This window comes from Opisthocomus hoazin, chromosome 1 (assembly GCF_030867145.1).
Source record: "Opisthocomus hoazin isolate bOpiHoa1 chromosome 1, bOpiHoa1.hap1, whole genome shotgun sequence".
In the NCBI taxonomy this organism is placed as follows: Eukaryota; Metazoa; Chordata; class Aves; order Opisthocomiformes; family Opisthocomidae; genus Opisthocomus; species Opisthocomus hoazin.
In genome coordinates, this window is record NC_134414.1 from 35,422,920 (window position 1) to 35,439,759 (window position 16,840).

General features: G+C 44.4%; 1 protein-coding gene across 2 annotated transcripts; it reads left to right on the forward strand.

Annotated features, from left to right (window-relative positions):
• Positions 1 to 2,831: 2,831 nt before the first annotated feature.
• On the forward strand, positions 2,832 to 16,840 carry ESD (esterase D). 2 transcript variants are annotated; one of them, XM_075422021.1, is made up of 10 exons: positions 2,832 to 2,981; positions 3,644 to 3,747; positions 4,207 to 4,282; positions 5,208 to 5,296; positions 7,071 to 7,169; positions 10,300 to 10,424; positions 11,299 to 11,418; positions 13,487 to 13,585; positions 15,070 to 15,237; positions 16,615 to 16,840. In XM_075422021.1, the coding sequence occupies exons 3-10, from the start codon at positions 4,215 to 4,217 to the stop codon at positions 16,693 to 16,695; spliced, it is 849 nt and encodes a 282-aa protein (XP_075278136.1). In that variant the 5' UTR covers positions 2,832 to 2,981; positions 3,644 to 3,747; positions 4,207 to 4,214; the 3' UTR covers positions 16,696 to 16,840. The 2 variants fall into 2 exon arrangements, with proteins under 2 accessions (XP_075278136.1, XP_075278146.1); XM_075422031.1 differs by having other exon boundaries at positions 3,648 to 3,747.

Consider the following 16,840-nt stretch of genomic DNA (forward strand, 5'->3'; position numbering starts at 1 on the left):
CTAAGACAAAAAGTAAGATAGATGGATATGGTAAAGAAGGGGAAATTGGAAAAATAAATCAACAACAACAAAGTGGCAGCAAAAGTTTCTCGCTTAAAAAGCTAAAGACTTGAAGCAGATTGTGTCAATACAGTCAGCACAAAACATACTGAGGGATAATACTGTTACCAGCCATATATGTTGCTTGGAAATGACCAATAACATGGTACAAGACAGTTTGAGACAATTTAGACAAATATGACACTAGAATCATAAATGATTCAATTATGAACAATTATTACAAAGAACACTGGAAAAGTTCTTTATAGAAAAGAATGACACAGCAATAATCTCCTGGCAAAGTAGACAGTGAAGTGTGAATTCAGTGCTCTGAATAACCAAAGTGAAGATGAAATCACATACAAAAGGTTGAGAAAAAAAACCTGAAAATCACTAGCAGGAGGTGGAATCCACAGCTGTTAGGTAGAAGTTAGCAGCTACCATCCTTCATTCAGATTACCCCAACAAAGACATTGGAAAAGCGTGTACCCAGATGCGTGGCTGAGGGAAGGACTGCACTTACCGAAGAGAAAATGGGAAAGGAAGAACCTGGTACTATAAGCTTAAGACATATAGGTTGCTTGCCTACAGTATGGAAGCTTCTGGATGGAAGCTTTATGGCAAATATGTTTGAGTGGGTGGAAGCTAATGGTATGTTTCCCCAAGTACAGAAAGGATGGTGAAAATGTGGTGTAAAGGCAAAAATCCTTCTGACAGAAGACAAAGCCATCCTTACAAGTGTCAGAAGAAATGTTAGATAGGTGATCAGAAATCACATCTCACCACTGGATTATATCAGTGGCAAAATAATTGAAAGTACTGTCTGTACTCCCCAGGACAGGGGAACATACAGAAGCTATGTTGAAGAAGTATATGTTGCACTTGGAATACAACGACAAAGTAATATGTAAGGCAACAGGAGATAAGGCCTGAGATTTTCCAGAGTAGGAACCTGCCATTCTTTCCTTTTCAATATCCTCATTTCTACTGTTTGCCATAAGGAGAAGGCATTTAATGATAAAGGACAGGAAGCCCATTTCACATCTGTTTTTTCACAGATAATCTGAAATGACATGCAGAATGATACCAAAATGAATTGACTGGTGACAGCTGCAGACACTGTCTCAAAGGATACAGAAATGGCATTAAGGTTAAACAAACGCGCCTAACTGAAGATACTAACAATATCTATACCGCATAGAAGAGACTGCACCACCTTGGCTCCCTCCACCTTACGCTGTCCTCAACACTGTCCCAGCATGTTTTCCACGTTACACATTCTTACACACAACACACACTCGGCCATGCGCCGTGAGAACAGCTGTCTGGAGGTCCGCAACACAGCTCTCATGTCATTCACCTACGCATTTACTTCAGTCATTTTTGACTGAAAAGACATACAAAATAATACTTATATCTTGATGTTGTGGAGACGTGGGGAGGCCAGGTAAACTCATCAGAAGACTGCCAGTTGGATCCTTCTGAATATATCACTCTGAATTGGGAGAAAATTGAACAGAGGTTATCTAAGGGGCTTGGACAGGAAGCCCAGGAACACATCAAAACCTTACCAGCATCAGTGCTGAGACAGGCAGATTTTATATTAACAACAGAGAAATAGCTGAAAACAATTACAGATACCACGGAAAACGAGACTTGCGTAATGACGGCTGACTATATATTCAAGAGAGAAAACACACTGGCTGAAGTTTATATCAAACTACCTCAAAAGTATCTTGCTAGTGAGAGTAGGTCATTAAGAGAGCTACAAAATGCACTCAGATAGAGATGGAAGGAACAACCTGAAGAGTATTTGAGAAATACTAGTGAAAAAACACACTGTAATTTGCTTAACAGCAAATTAAACTTTCCAAAAGAAAAACTGAGAGAAGAGAGTTTAAGCAGCTCAGAGACAGACTGTTTGTACCAGCTACATCCAAGGAGAGACACAGGATAGGAAAGCTGCTCTGGAAGGCAGGATGGGTGGCCCAGGTCCAGGGTCCAGCAGCCGCAGTCCAAACGGATCTGCTAGGGAAAAGCAGAAAGTAACGGGGTGGCAAAGTTTTTGGTACTGCGCCTTGCTAGAATTAGGGATAAAAAATAGAAATGAATTATCGTCACATCAGCAAGTAACAGATGATCAGACTGCAAAACGTTATGAGCAAAAATAGTTGCTGTTAATGCAGTACGTGTTAGGAGACTAAAAAAAGGGAGGAGCTTTCCTGAGAACACGTTTCTGGCATCCGATGGGTATGTTCCACTGTAAATTAAGAAAAAAAAAAAAAGACGACGACCCTTTTAACAGCAAGTGAGAAGAATTTGGGTCATGAATCAGAAAAAAGCATTGCCAAATAGCATCTTTCCTTTATGATCTTGCCAGTGAGCCGTCACGACAAAAACTGCCTGGGCTAGAATCTGGGTTTATTACGACATCAGGAGTTCGTCAGGCCACAGCTCCTACAGAACAGCTGAAACACCGAGGAAGGGCAAAATATTTAAAACTTAACGGCACCAGGGTCCAAGTTCAGGCCACTTCAGCAGCTTTTTTCCCTTTTTGGCGGTGGAGGGGCAATAATGCTCACAGAAACACTTGCTGCTCTGAATAGTTCACCAGTACCAGATTTTCTGGATCAACTTTTCGCTTCCTTCTTCATTTCGCAGCTCAGGATTTCCTTTTTCGGAGCTGGGAAGGCCACCCCCGCCGCAGCGGGTCCCGGCGGCGCCGCGGCCGCAGGCCAGGAGGAGCTGCCGAGCTCCCTGAGGAAAAGCAGAGCACCACCCGCCCCCCCTCCAGGGCCGCGCTCGGCGGAGCCATGGCGGGCGGGAAGCGGCCGCCTGAGGGCCTCGCCGCGGCCCGCAGGCGGGGCGACGGAAGGCCGCGCCCGCACAAGGGCCGCCCCTCACCCGCTTCGTCCACCGCTCGGCCCCGCCGGTCCTCCGCGGTACGGGAGCGGGGGAAGGGTGCGCGGCGGGCTGGGGACGCGGCTGCGGGGAGAGCAGGGCGGCGGCAGGCCCTAGGGCGCAGCCAGCGGGCGGGCGGGCGGCGGGGAGGGGCCGCCGCCTGCGGGCATACCCGAGGGCGGGAGGGCCAACATGGAGGCGCAGCGGAGCGCTGCGGGGCGGCGGGCGGGGCTGGCTTGCGTGGGGTTGGCCGAGCCGGGGTCGGGGGTGCCGCTCCAGCAGCCCCGGGCTCGATGCGGGCGTGGGGCTGGGGGTAACGCGGTGCTGCGTGGGCTCCGTCCCGGGGGTGGCGGAGGACAGTGGGCAGGCCCTGAGGGCCGGCCGCGCTGCGTGGCCTCATGGCCGAGGCACCGAGGGAGCGCGGCGGCGTGAGGCAGGGAGCGGCTCCGTTCTGGCGTTTGTTCCCTGCCGTGGTGTTACCGGGTTTCTGGTCAGGGTTTCCTTGCATGCCGACCCTTCGGGCTCCTTCCCCTCTCAGCTGCCTCCTTCGCCTCGCTGTCCGCGCCAGCGTGTCAGCCTTCCGCGGTTTGCTTAGCAGGTTTGCTATGAGCGCACCGCTGTTGGCAGTTTTTAAAACTCCCGTGACTCTTTCCTGGCTTGTATTTTTCTATACTGTTTTGGTTTTTTTCTCCCCCCATGGAAGTAAGCCTGCTGCTCTGCTGTGAGGCCTGCGTTTCTGCTGTCCCCCGGACTTTGAGAGCCCGGTAATTAATTTCCATCAAAGACTGTTACAGCCTCAGGACTGTGGTAAGTAGCGGCTGGCTGCTGGCGAAGGAGAGGTGGGAGAGGTGTGTCTGCTGCACGGTCATCGCGGAGGTGGTGGCAGGCCGGAGACTGGGCATGCTGGGCTGACCACAGCACCTGAGAGGTTTCTTCTCCGGCCGCCGTGTTGGTAGACAAAAAGCAAGCTGCAGTGATGGCTGAGGTAAAGGTGGTGGGAGATGCGGGTCTGTAGAAGCAGGGAGGCTTCGTCAGCTCTGCTTCTGGAGTTCAGCTCCCCCTCCCCTCCATTCCTGTGGGGAAATAGAAAGTTAATAAAAGAGAAGAAACTGTTTGTAGATTCTTTCTTCTGAAAAACCGCAATGTTAAACAAAGGTGCTTTAAGGTGTATTTAATTTCTCTGTTCCTGCAACTCACTGTAAGTTGAATCCAGAAATGTTTTATTTTCAAATTTAACTTGTTCCTTTTTTTTTTTTTTTTCCCCAGTTAAAGCCATGGCACTGAAACAGGTTTCCAGCAACAAATGCTTTGATGGTTTCCAGAAGGTGTTTGAACATGACAGGTAAACACTACACAAGCAACCTAGATGTTTAGCATGGGGCAGTGAATCTGTGCTGTCACTGCTGTCAGTGTTCTCAGTCTGCAGGAAAACAGCATGTTCTCGCTAATATCCATATTTCAGTAAGGAATGCTGTTGACTACTGTTTTGGCTGTGTTCTTGTATTTCTGTGCTAATGTCTAGTAGTAATATAGTGCTGCATACTTGAGACAGAAAGACTATTTTTACCGTTTAAGGTGAAGCTCCATTACTTTGGGTTGTCTTGTTTGCAGCACAGAGAGGTGCCATGTGTACAAAGTTCCATTCACACTACTGGATATTTCACTTTTAGGCACTCTTAAAAAATGCTGTCAGCAGACAGATGCAGTAGAGAGATTCTTGTTTGATGAAGATGAACAGAAAGATATTCCAAAGGAAAAAAATCATTAGTTATGCTTAGATAAGCTTTTATGGACAATTTTAGGCTTTAGTATAAATTGGGCAGTTGGTTAGTCTGTAGCTTTAGCAGACTGAAAACGCTTCTCTGTTGGTGGGGTATTCTGTGAAGTGTATGTTCTGCAAGTCGTGTGGATGTGTAAAAATTACTTTCTAATTTAATAGGCAAGGCTCAAGTTAAATATTGCTAGGGTTCAAAATTCAGTTTTCAAACTATTCCCTGTTAGCAACACTGCAAAACTATGGCTTATTTTTAAGTCTCTGCTTTAAATATATTCACAATAAAGTAGGAAGGTTAGCTTTTGTCAATTTAAGAGACTAAGGCTGAGTTTTTAAAGAGCCTTTCGCTTTATTTAACTGCTTAGTTGCTGTAATTCACTGACCAAATCTCTCTTTGAACAAAATGCATTGATTCAACTTTTTTTTTTTTTATGATGTTAGTGACCTTGTTAATTAAGTAGTGGTGATAACAAGGAGTATTTTGTTAATATAGTGTGGAGCTAAAATGCAAAATGAAATTTGGAATCTACTTGCCTCCAAAAGCAGAAACCGGAAGGTGTCCTGTGCTGTACTGGCTCTCAGGTAAGCTGAATTCTCATGAATTTTAGTAACTGAAAAAAAATAATCGTAAGCATGCTTAAGCTACTGTGCTACAGTTACTGAAAACCTCATGTAGAGGTACTTCAGTGGCAGCTTTTGCGTTCTACAAAAGTTCAACTTCTGGAACATGCATTTACTTTGACTGTATTGTGATAAAGTTGGATGCAGTTGATCTCAGGGGGGTAACCTACTAGATGGTCTTCTAAAATGCTCAGTGTTCAAAATGTTCTGCCCTTTTGTTCTAAAATGTGTGCACGTTTTGTTCTAAAACATATATTTAAAGGTTCTCCTGACAAGCCTTCCTGTTGGGACACTGCCTCCTTCCCTTTTTCTATGACAGACTGCTTCAGCTAACAGGATAGGGGGTGAAGTCCAGCCCATGGGAGCCAGCAAATTTGTCCTCTGGACCCCAGCTTATTCTGAGCACTGTTTTGCAGGGAGCAACTGGTGAACTTGGAAAGGGAGGTGCTGTTAGCTGCCTTGGCGCAAGCACATCTAGAGTGAGGTAACCCTGTGAGATCAGAAGGGGCCAGGGGCTGAAGACGGTTGTGTGGCAGGAGTGAAGCTGTCTTATCTGCAGCATTGTTTCTTCATCTCTCCAGCTCCTCTGGTGTCCTGTCCAGCTGCTGTCATGCTGAGTGTAAGGCAAGCTGGAGTGAGACTGTTAGGGACAAACATGTGCTCCCAGTTAATTCTGACTTTGTTCCTCCATCCTATTCATGGCATCTCCCACAGAGCTGGGTATTGCAAGAAAAGTGCATAAATAATGTTAAGGCATTGCTTTCAAAGTGGTGAGATTTATGTTAATGATGGCTCCAGGATTAATTAATTACATCTGTTTTTTTCTGTCCTTCAAAATGAAAAGCAGTGTCTGTTCTGCAATTTTAGGAGCTGCTTTATTGGCATTTGTGTTTAGAACGTTGGAGAATTGATGGATAGTGTGGAGACTGTGTTCCTTGTATGTATTCATTACACAAACTATCTGGTAGGTCTGATTTATAGAATGACACTGGACTGGGTAAAAATGTTTACCCTTGAAGGTGGAAGCATCAAACCTGTCTGAAGAGCTCAGAGTCATGCAGCATGTTTATTTTTTCAATCTAAATCATGCTGTCATGGACAGTATGTCAGTCAAATTAGGTTACTTGCAACTTGTCATCAGAGAAGACTAAAATCATTAACCCTCTCAAATGGCACAGTAAAGAAAAATTGAAATACTGGTGTGAAGTGCTGTTTATTTGTAATTGGACTTCAGCTGGGCCTGCTGCGGTACAAAAGACACATTGCTGTGGGTTTTGGAGCCAGATTGCTTACGGACCTTTATCCTGTCTAAAGGGTGTAGGATTTGTCAGACAACGTGTAAAATTCTGTAATGCAAACAGCTGAAACAGCAGTAGAGAGAAAAGTGTAGTTGCAGGGTTAGATGTCAGAAGTTAACAAGGCTAACCTTAGCAACAATGTCTCTAGTCAACGGATTTAAATACACAGTACTTGAGGAAACGGTATGCCAGAGGTGCTCAGGGGGCTGCAGAGTATGCATTGACCTGTTTTTGGTCAAATGTTAGCGTGATTGGCTGTGAGAGTGCAACTGTGTCTGTTTCTGTGGATTATTAAGCATTGATGAACCTCGCAAAAAGACTTGCCGTGTTTATGGAGATGGGAATTGCTTGTATTTCTCAAACTCTTTTCTGCCAAAAGTTTTTGAAACAGGTATACTGTGACCAATGTGTAACCAATGATACTTTTGTTTCTCTAGGGTTAACTTGCACAGAACAGAATTTTATAACAAAAGCTGGTTTTCATCAAGCTGCGGCTGAACATGGCCTTATTGTAGTCGCACCAGACACAAGCCCACGTAAGTTTTAACGAGAGATGATAAGTTGTTACACTGAACTATACTGTCGTTATCCTCAAAGAATTCAGTGCTGCAGTTTGCTACAAAGTGTGTTGCCCACCTCAGTCAGAATGTGACCTCACCTATGTATATCTTGCATTGTTTGCTAGATTATATTGTCTATATTCTTAATAACATGGTAGTGAAGGTTTGACATTTGAAACTCTTTGATTGTCATGACACTAAAGCTGGAACAAAGGGGCCATTGAGTTCAGCACGCAGGAGGAGAGAAGAAAAGGAAATCAAGAGGCATGTGTTATCAGAGACACTTGCCTGCACTTTGTGGCTTGCTGAGAGTTTAAAAAATCTGCAGAACTGTGTTGTCACACAAAGACGTAATGTTTGCTCTTTATTATATTCTGTCCTCTAAGGCCTATTAAATACATTTCTCCAGAGGATTCCAATACTTAGAGAAGTGAACCAGAAACCCTTCCCCCCTGCAGCTGCAATAGACTGCTGATGAATGTTGTTGTTTTTTTTTAAATCATGTGCTGTTATTTGTAGAAGTCTGAGCTTATATGTGGTATGGGAAACCTGAAAATGGTGGATCTCCAGTTACTGGAAATAGTCTTTTGGGGATTGTCGCAGTTTGGCTGTGGCTGGAAATAAAGGGCCACGTGGTCGCTCTTTCGCCCCTTCCCTGCTGGGGTGGGGAGGAGAATGGAAAGAAAAAGGCAAAAACTGGTGGGTCGGGATAAGGGCAGTTTAACAGAACAGCAAATGAAACAAACAGTAACAACAATAATACTGATAAGAAGAATATACAAAACAAAACAGTGAAATGCACGGAGCAACTCTCACCACCTGGTGCCCCGCATGCTCCGGAGCCATGACTCCCTTCCCCCCAGCCAGCTCCCCCACCCGGAACCCAGCATGGCGGCACATGGTATCGAATACCCTGTTCTGTTTGGCCAGTTTGGGTCGGCCTGTCGGGCTGTGTCCCCTCCTGGCTTCTGGTGAAAATTAACCCTGTCCTGGCCAAACCCAGGACAGGGATTCAGTGTATGATGTTTAGTATTTGCTGGATTCTGCTCAAGTCTCAGGAGTGCTGTACACAAAGGTGGCAGTCTTCTGATATTTCCCAAGCTTTAGTGGGTCAGATCTGAACACAAGTAATAGGGGAATGAAGTGGTGTTCTTTCCAGAAAACATTTTTCACATCTAGGTTTTGAAGATGTGTGAGGTCAAGGAACGGAAATGCACATTTCGAATGAGGAAGTGGGACAGAAGAGGAAAGCTAGAGTATTAATGAACGTCACACTTTAGTGTTGCTATCTGTTGCAGACTAGATATGGGCAACCAGCCTTTGCATTATTCACATCATGTCAGGATTAGAATTACCCTTGGGTAATTATACTGGGACTTGGCTTTAGTGTTGTCTAAGTTGTCTCTATCAATGTGTAACTGCATTTGCATAGTTCATTGCTTTGTCCATTTTATTTTAAAACCCTCTTTGCAGCTTCTCTCTTGCCTTTCAGTCTAATAACTGATCAGGATTGCTTTGCTATTTTGATGTGTTTCACTATGTGTTTCATATTATACTCTCAGGTTTTAGCTTAGAGACCCCAAATGTTCTTAAATCTCTTTGAGCTGTCTGGAGAAACAAGTGAAGAGCCATTCAAATGTAATCACAAATGGAGAGATCTGAGGAAATGCCAGTATGTGCTTTTTAACTGTGTAGTTAGACTACATGAGAATTACCTTCCAGGAGCTAGGAGATGTATCTGAATGGGGAAAAAGACTGCGTGAAAACATGGAATACCTGTCATTACAGGCTCTCTGTCAGGCCCTGATAGACTTTTACTTTTCCTTCTTCATAGGGGTTTGCTTTTCCAGACAAGTGTGCCAAGCAGTATTTTGCAGGTTCCTTTTCAGATTTCTTTTTCAGGGTTTCCCTTAAGTTTCTTTTAGCAGAGTCAGCATTGCCTTCATTGCTTGGCAGGACTTTCTGAGTTTTTGTCCATCTCAGAGGGACAGAAGATAGCAGACTTCTTATATCCAACGTGTTGTGTAAGCACACCCAGTCCCTGTGACTGTGGGACTGCTAAGTTACAAAATGACTCCGTGTTCAAGGCCATGTCAGTGGAGCCAACTCCACTCTGATCCTTGTAAAAATCTGATTTCACGCTGTGATAGGGTGGCGGGTATCTCTGCACGAATTGTTAGGGACTGTCAGATTACACATGGGTTTGCAGTGTGATCTGACAGCAGTGAAAGCCCGTGTAATCTCGGATTGCAGAAACTAGGAACATTTTGGAGAAAGGGAGTCCATTAGTTCCTGTCACATATACCTTGAGATACTACATTCTGTTCTGCCAACCAGGCTGGTAAATCACAGGCTAATTGAGGGGAGAGTAAGAGGGGACTGGATGGGATGTACTGACTTTCAGGGAGACATCTGCGAATTTAGCTTGGAAGTGTAGCCTTGGAAAAGAGGCTACAACCCTGCAGTTATTCAAAGAAGAAATTACTAAAGTTTTATGGGGAGTTATACATGGGAGTAATGAAATGAATTGCAGAAAAGGTAAGAGTTATATACTTAAAAAGTGGTAGGAACAGTAAGTGTTATTTTGCTGTTGGATCTTAAAAAGGGAGGTATAGCAGCCGTTATTTGAAGCACATAAACTGGTCTGGACGCACCACTTGGTGACACATAGTTCTGTCCTCGGGGAAAGAAAATTTTCTGAGTTTCTGTTTCCCAGGTAGTTTCTTGTAGTTGATAGGATGAGGTCTAATAACTGAAATAAGCTAATAGCACCAATTAGCAAGTGCCCACTTTTGAATAAGTCCCTGAGTAAACTGGATGAAGCTTTACACCATGAGTTTAGGAGAGATCTGTGTGTTATGTTTATTTATGAAGGGATGCTGGAACACGTTAGAAGTTGGATACATGTGTATGTAATACGTAAGTGGCATTTTGGAAGTGTTGTTGAAATAACACTTGAAAACACTCTACTAATGAATGAAAATCTGAGTTGTGTTCAAGTTGGAAGAATAGACACGTTGATTCAGAAACTTGTGTCCCAGGTCTCTGAGTTGTATGGCAGGTTCTCCAGCTCTGACAGTAACTATAGAAAGAATTTTCACGGTAGGTGGCTGCAATATTGAAGGAGAAGAGGAAAGCTGGGATTTTGGCACCGGTGCTGGCTTTTATGTGGATGCCACTGAAGATCCTTGGAAAACAAACTATAGGATGTATTCCTACATAAAGGATGAGGTAACTTTGCCGCTGGGTTCTCCTGGAAGGGGTCATACTCTTTGTTCCTAGCACCAAAGCTTTCTTGATAGCCTGTGGATGCTTGGTTGTTTTCTTGCTCTCCTCTTTTATAAGAATGGTTTATTATTTCTTTTTTAATCCTTGGTTATTTCAGTAGTTGGATTTGCCCAGTTAGGCCCTTCCTCCCCAAACAGTTCCTTCAACACAGAGGTAATAACACCTGGCTGGGCCTGAGCAGGAGTTTCTGGAGTCTGCTTTCCTGCTGGGGATGCTGCAGGGTTGGCCTGCACTTCTAATCTTGAATCATTGGTTGCGCAGTCTCTGCGGTTATAAAATTTCTGCTGCTTCTGGAGCAACCCACGGCATTTTTCTGCACCAGTACTTCAGTTGTACTGCTCATTTCAGTTGTTTTCACTATCTGTCTTGGGAGGGTGGGGTGGTGGGTTTTGTGTGTTGTGGGTTTTTTTGTTTTTGTTTTTTTTTTTCCTTTAACTGGGTGTAAAAGGAAATCCTTGAAATATGTATTAGAAAGGTGAGTGTCCAGTTTGCCATTCTGGTCACTTACAGGAGCCTGTATTTATGTATCTATTAAAATGAGACTATATTTATTAGGAAATTCCCACATCTTCTGTTACAGGGTTATGATAGATTTCTGTAGAGATACTTATTGTCAGATGAATTGTTTCCTTTTGTTTTTACAGTGCTGTTCAGATTGCTTTCAGGCCACGATTTCAAATGTCAGGCTAGAACCAAAGATGTGCCTTTGGTTTCAGTGGCTTCCTGGAATTAAAACGCACTGGTTATTTGTGTACTTCTTTGTCTAAACAGACTCAAGTTGCTTTAACGTTTTTATTTCACTGTTGTTCCTTTACAGCTGCCTAAACTAATAAATGCCAACTTTCCAACTGACCCTGAACGGATGTCTATTTTTGGCCATTCCATGGGAGGTCATGGAGCTCTGATTCTTGCTCTGAAGAATCCTGGAAAGTACAAAGTAAGATATAGTACAGCTAAGTAAGATACAGTACAGCTTATCCTATATCCTAAGGCTTATACAGATTTCTATAGAAGTGAAGAACGAAAAGATTATAGCATTAAATGTATAACTAGTTTTAGTTGTAGCAATTCATTGACACCTAGTATTAGAGTATGGAAAATTGCCAGAAACACCACTCTGGAATGTATCAGTGAAATAAAAAAATTACAAAATCTTCAAGCTTAAAGAGTTAGGAAAAGTTCCGTTTCTTTTGGATGACACTACAGCTCTTCCAAGCCAATTGTTACATTTAAATATAAACAGGGCACTTCTAGCTCTGGAGTTGTGTGATTTGCTGTATTTTTTCAAATCCTGTCTTGTTTGTTTTGGAGCTTTTGTTACCACCAAACATTTTCATTACCATTATATGTATGTTTGCTTAGAATTTACTATGGACTCTATTAACACCAACTGGTAGCAAGTGTAACAGTAAGAACCTGAACTTCACATGGAATAGTATCTGGAGGACTTTCCCTCTCCCCGTTTTATTCCCCCTGAGATTTGCCTGTCAGCTTACCTACAAATTGATTTTTGGAGTATTCGAGGTAGCTGAACTTATCATAGAATCATAGATTCGTAGAATGGTAGGGTTTGGAAGGGACCTTAAAGATCACCCGGTTCCAACCCCCCTGCCATGAGCAGGGACACCTTCCACCAGACCAGGTTGCTCAGAGCTCCATCCAGCCTGGCCTGGAACACTGCCAGGGAGGGGGCAGCCACAGCTTCTCTGGGCAACCTGTGCCAGTGCCTCACCATCCTCGTGGTGAAGAATTTCTTCCTAATATCTAATCTAAATCTGCCCTCTTTCAGTTTACAGCCGTTTCCCCTTGTCCCATCACTACACACACCCTTGTGAAAAGTCCCTCTTCATCCTTCCTGTAGGCCCCATTCAGCTACTGGAAGGCCGCAATAAGGTCACCCTGGAGTCTTCTCTTCTCCAGGCTGAACAGCCCCAACTGTCTCAGCCTGTCCTTGTTATGTTCATTTGTGTCCTATTTGAACCTAAATTAAACGTGCTGAAACTGATTTGCCTTGCCTTTATATTCGTGAGGGTTGGGATAAATGTTCTCTTTGGAGATACGCCTGTGTAAAATGCATTTCTGAGGGAGAATCAGGTATCGGTGTTTGAGAGATGAGGGGCTCTGTCTTTGCAGATCAGTCCATCCTTGGGCTGTCCTGGACCTGCACTTTGTGGTCAGCTGTTGCAAAAATGAAACTGCATTTTTGGAAATAGCACATTTGCTCAGTGTTATTAGCTTGGTGTTATAAGAGGGTTTAATATAAGATAAAGCTGTATTTTTATCTCTCCTTTTTATCTTTTGGAGCCACTAGTTCAGAAATTTCCATTTTCACTGCTGGCACTTAATTGTTAATAGTATTACCTAAAAGAAGTAAACATTAAATTGAGAATACCAAAATCCAGGAGAACTGGCAGTGGCTCAGGTGGTTTGTTGCTCTTTCTTGCAAGCCATAGGAGCGGAAATAAGAATGTAAGAATAGGGCTTGGACTTCTGACACTGGTACCTGGAGTTGTGATCTGAAACACACTTTTCTTGACCCCCGATCCCGGAGGTACCTAAGTTCACAAGACACCATTGCATGCTTAGACTGGCTGAGCAGCCCCATGCCTCAGGCTTCTGTTACGCTCTGCCAAAATCCGCTTGGAGGTGAAATGGTCCCGCACTCTGACCACGCTGACCCAACTCTCTACTTCAGATCCTTCGCTGCTGCTTAAGGGAATTCAAGCCAACCTCTTCCAGTAAGGAAAGGAACAGGGCACCTAGCCCTGCCTTTTGTAGCTTGGCTGGTGTGCAGAAAGGAAAGTAAAACTGTGGGGCTAGAAAGAGCAAGTAAGAGGGAAGCAGGATAATGGTTAGGGCACCTAGCTCAGAGGGTTGGTGAGGGAGTCCTGGGCTGTGGCAGTAACTTCAAAACAATTTTTGAACAGGCTTTTAGTTTGCTTGTTAGTTAGCAGAAATCACTTTTCTTAACTCATACTTTTTTTCGATGTTTTCTTTCCAAACAGTCTGTGTCAGCATTTGCTCCCATCTGCAACCCGATTCAGTGTCAGTGGGGGAAGAAAGCCTTTGGTGGGTATCTGGGCTCGGATGTGAGCAAATGGGAGGTACGTGTTGCAACTCGCGGTCCTTCAGCAGCGTGTGCGTGGGTGATCTGCAGATACATCGCAGCGGGGGTCTGCAGCAAAAAACTCTGGGGTGCCCCGGAGCTGGTACTGCTGTTTTGCTGCACCCCTAAGCGTGGATGTGACCTTCTGCTGCCTGATGGTGCTTGTAACAGCTGTGGTGGGATAGAAGGCTCTCATCAAACCGACTAAATTCCTCCCTGTTTTATGAAGATCTTAAAACCTGGGTTAAGAAGAATTACAAGCAGTCTGAGGCTTTCTCTAATGCGTGGAAGCAGTGAGCAGTTTATAAGAGAGTTAGGCTGTGGCCTGTTTCTCAAAAACTCTGTTCTCAATATACAAACCAGCTGGGTTTTGTAGTAGCCTGAAAAGAGAGGCTGCTCCAAGCTGTTCAGAGACAGAATAGCCTCACCATCTGCAGGGACAGCCTGTTGGAGGCAGCTAGCAGAGGAGCCCACTAGATACTTGGAAATTGGCCGTAGGACAGGATTAAACCAGACAAAGTTAGGTTTTAGCTCTGGGGCCCTGATTTTGAAATATAAGTAGTAGTTGGTATATGAATGGCTAAGATAAAAAATGTATACATATTGCTGCATTATTTGGGCAGCCCGTCAGTATTTTTAATCTCAGCATAAGCATGGCACTGTATCACTAGAGTTAACTCAGAAGGGATCATCGTGACCACATGCTCTGATTTCCTGGTCAATAAACACAAGCTGCAGTTAAGTCCCTTGTAAATTGGATTAAAGTGTCTCTTAGGAAGACATCCAGGTCTGATTCAGACATTACAGGAATGGAGAGTGCGAGCTGCTTTCACAGTTACTGACAGTTTTTATGGTTAAGAATCACCAGTTAAACTTGCTTACACTTAACATAATGAATTTATTTTGAAAAAAATAAAATGTGTTCTGACCCCGTAACTTGATTTGGAGCTCTTTCGCAAGCCTAGTCCAGTAGATCAACGGCAGGCATCGGGACTAGACTTAGACCTGCCTTTGCACAGATGTACAACCTCAAATTTCCATATTTCTCCTTAAAATTTCCATGCGTTACACCAGCATTTTGACCTTTAGCTGCCAGAATAGTTACATCAAGATACCAAGTTACTTCGGTGGGATCTGGTCCCTGCACAAGCATGTGGATCAGTACTAGATTACGTTGCTGCTCTTCAGTTCTGTGTGAATTTAGCCCTGGGCTGGAGGCTGTGTTTGGTCCAGAAATGATGTCTAACTGCGAACTTGGTAATTACTTGGATCATACCATTTGCCCTTTTTAAAACATGGGTGCTACTTTTCAGTTGTCTGGAATTTCCCTGGCTTTTTTTTTGTTTTGTTTTTCCAAAGTGCAGGTTGGTGTCCTGATGAGCATCACTCAGCACCCCATAATGTGCCGTCCTTTCCTTGCGGTCAGGAGGTTTGACCCAGTCTGATGCGTGTGACAATGTCATTTCTCTTTTACTCGTGCAGGCGTACGATGCTACGCAACTTGCGAAGTCCTATCCAGACTCTCACCTGCACATCTTGATTGATCAAGGCAAGGATGACCAGTTCCTGTCAGCAGGCCAGTTACTGCCCGATAACTTCATCGCTGCCTGCACAGAGCGGAAAATCCCGGTCGTCTTCAGACTGCAGCAGGCAAGTTGCTTCTGCCGGCCACGGGTGTTGGGTTGTTCTTTGCGATTTTGGGGTGTATGAGGCAGGTAGCGAAGAGAGCGTCTCTTCATGGGGCGTGCTCTCACTTCCCTGTGAGTCTGTCCCTGGCCAAGCGAGGAAGAGGATGAGGAGTGATGCTTTCTTTAGCATCAGCCATCGAGCGCAGCATCCATCGGATTCAGGTGCGTTTCACCACCAGGTGGGGCCATGATTTCTGCTTCAACGCCCTGACCCCTTGGCACAACTCCAGCTGCCAGAGGTCGGCTGAAGGAGCCGCATAAATGATTTTTAATAAGCATCATCACAGTCACCGCACAAGCAAAGCGACAGATGCGCTTCTGCTGGATTCCTTATCTGCACTGTGGGTGCTGTGTTCAGCGTAAAACGTTGTGATTTGGGTGGCGTGTGTTTGTGTAAAGCAGGAAAGGTGTGCAACTGCTTGAAATCTTCGCTCTGTGCTCTCAGACTGCGTGCCGCGCCGATACCTGTGACTGCAGCAGATGTAGCGGATGCGGATGTAGATAAAAGTTATCACGTTGGGTCTCAGAATCATTGCACAACAGATTAAAACAAAAGCAAGTTCTTGGTTCTCTGTGGATAGTTGGGAAGGTTGTGAGGTAAGAGACTCCTGAATAATCCCACTTAGAGAGCAGGTGCGCAGCGCCATGAAGATAGGGAGGCTACAAAGTGACCATAAGACTGTAACAAAGCAAGCCTGAAGGACACCGTGTAGGTGATCTTAGAACTGAGTTTGCGCAGGAGCTAAGGTCAGCCAGCAGGCAGTGTGATGAAGAGTACGAACCTTCATCTGAAGACCCCCGATGACCGCCCAGAGAAGCAACAGACATGCGGGAAGGATATTAACATATGCTAATGAGTTCTGGGAAAAACCATGAATATGATCAGCATTTCTCGGGAATGTAATGAATATGTATGTTAACATAGCATAAATACCTAGTAACTGTCTCTTCAGCACACGCATTTGGGCAGAGCTATCCCCAGTGCGTCCCGCGCTGCAGTAAAGAACGCCGCTTGCTAAAGCTCCAAGCTGCAGTTCCAGAGAGTGAATTATTTTGCTGCTTTCCAGTAACGGCTCTGCAGCTGGCGCTTGCCATCGCTAACTTACATGCCCCCGTTAGGGCAGGTTAAGGTACTTTCTGTGTGTTTAGCTGCCCCGTGTTCATATCTACTTCACCTATTGGTTAGGTGTCCTTTACAGTTTTTATATATAATACAGGTACTTTGATTTCTTAGAACAGATCAAACCAGAAGAGTCGTCGCCTTTCCCAGAAGAGAGCGTGATTGCGTTACCATGAACTATATATATTTGCTCATTTCTCCGTTGTTGTTCTTTTCTAGGGTTACGACCACAGCTATTTTTTCATTGCTACATTCATTAATCACCACATCAAACACCACGCAAAATACCTCAATGCTTGAACCGTCTGGATGGGAGCACTGCCTGTCCAGTAGGAATCAAGGGATGGAGGTGACCTAAACAAAAATAATCTGCTGAAGTAGTGCCTGTAACATGGAGCTGTTCTGATTGTACTGCTGAGAAAAATAAAAGTCCCACTTAATTTGA

Excerpts from the sequence above, each read along its gene's own strand:
- ESD (XM_075422021.1), top strand. The coding sequence starts at position 4,215 with ATGGCACTGAAACAGGTTTCCAGCAACAAATGCTTTGATGGTTTCCAG. Across the intron at positions 4,283-5,207 it reads AAGGTGTTTGAACATGACAG|TGTGGAGCTAAAATGCAAAA; the intron begins GTAAACACTACA and ends TTGTTAATATAG. Across the intron at positions 11,419-13,486 it reads AGAATCCTGGAAAGTACAAA|TCTGTGTCAGCATTTGCTCC; the intron begins GTAAGATATAGT and ends CTTTCCAAACAG.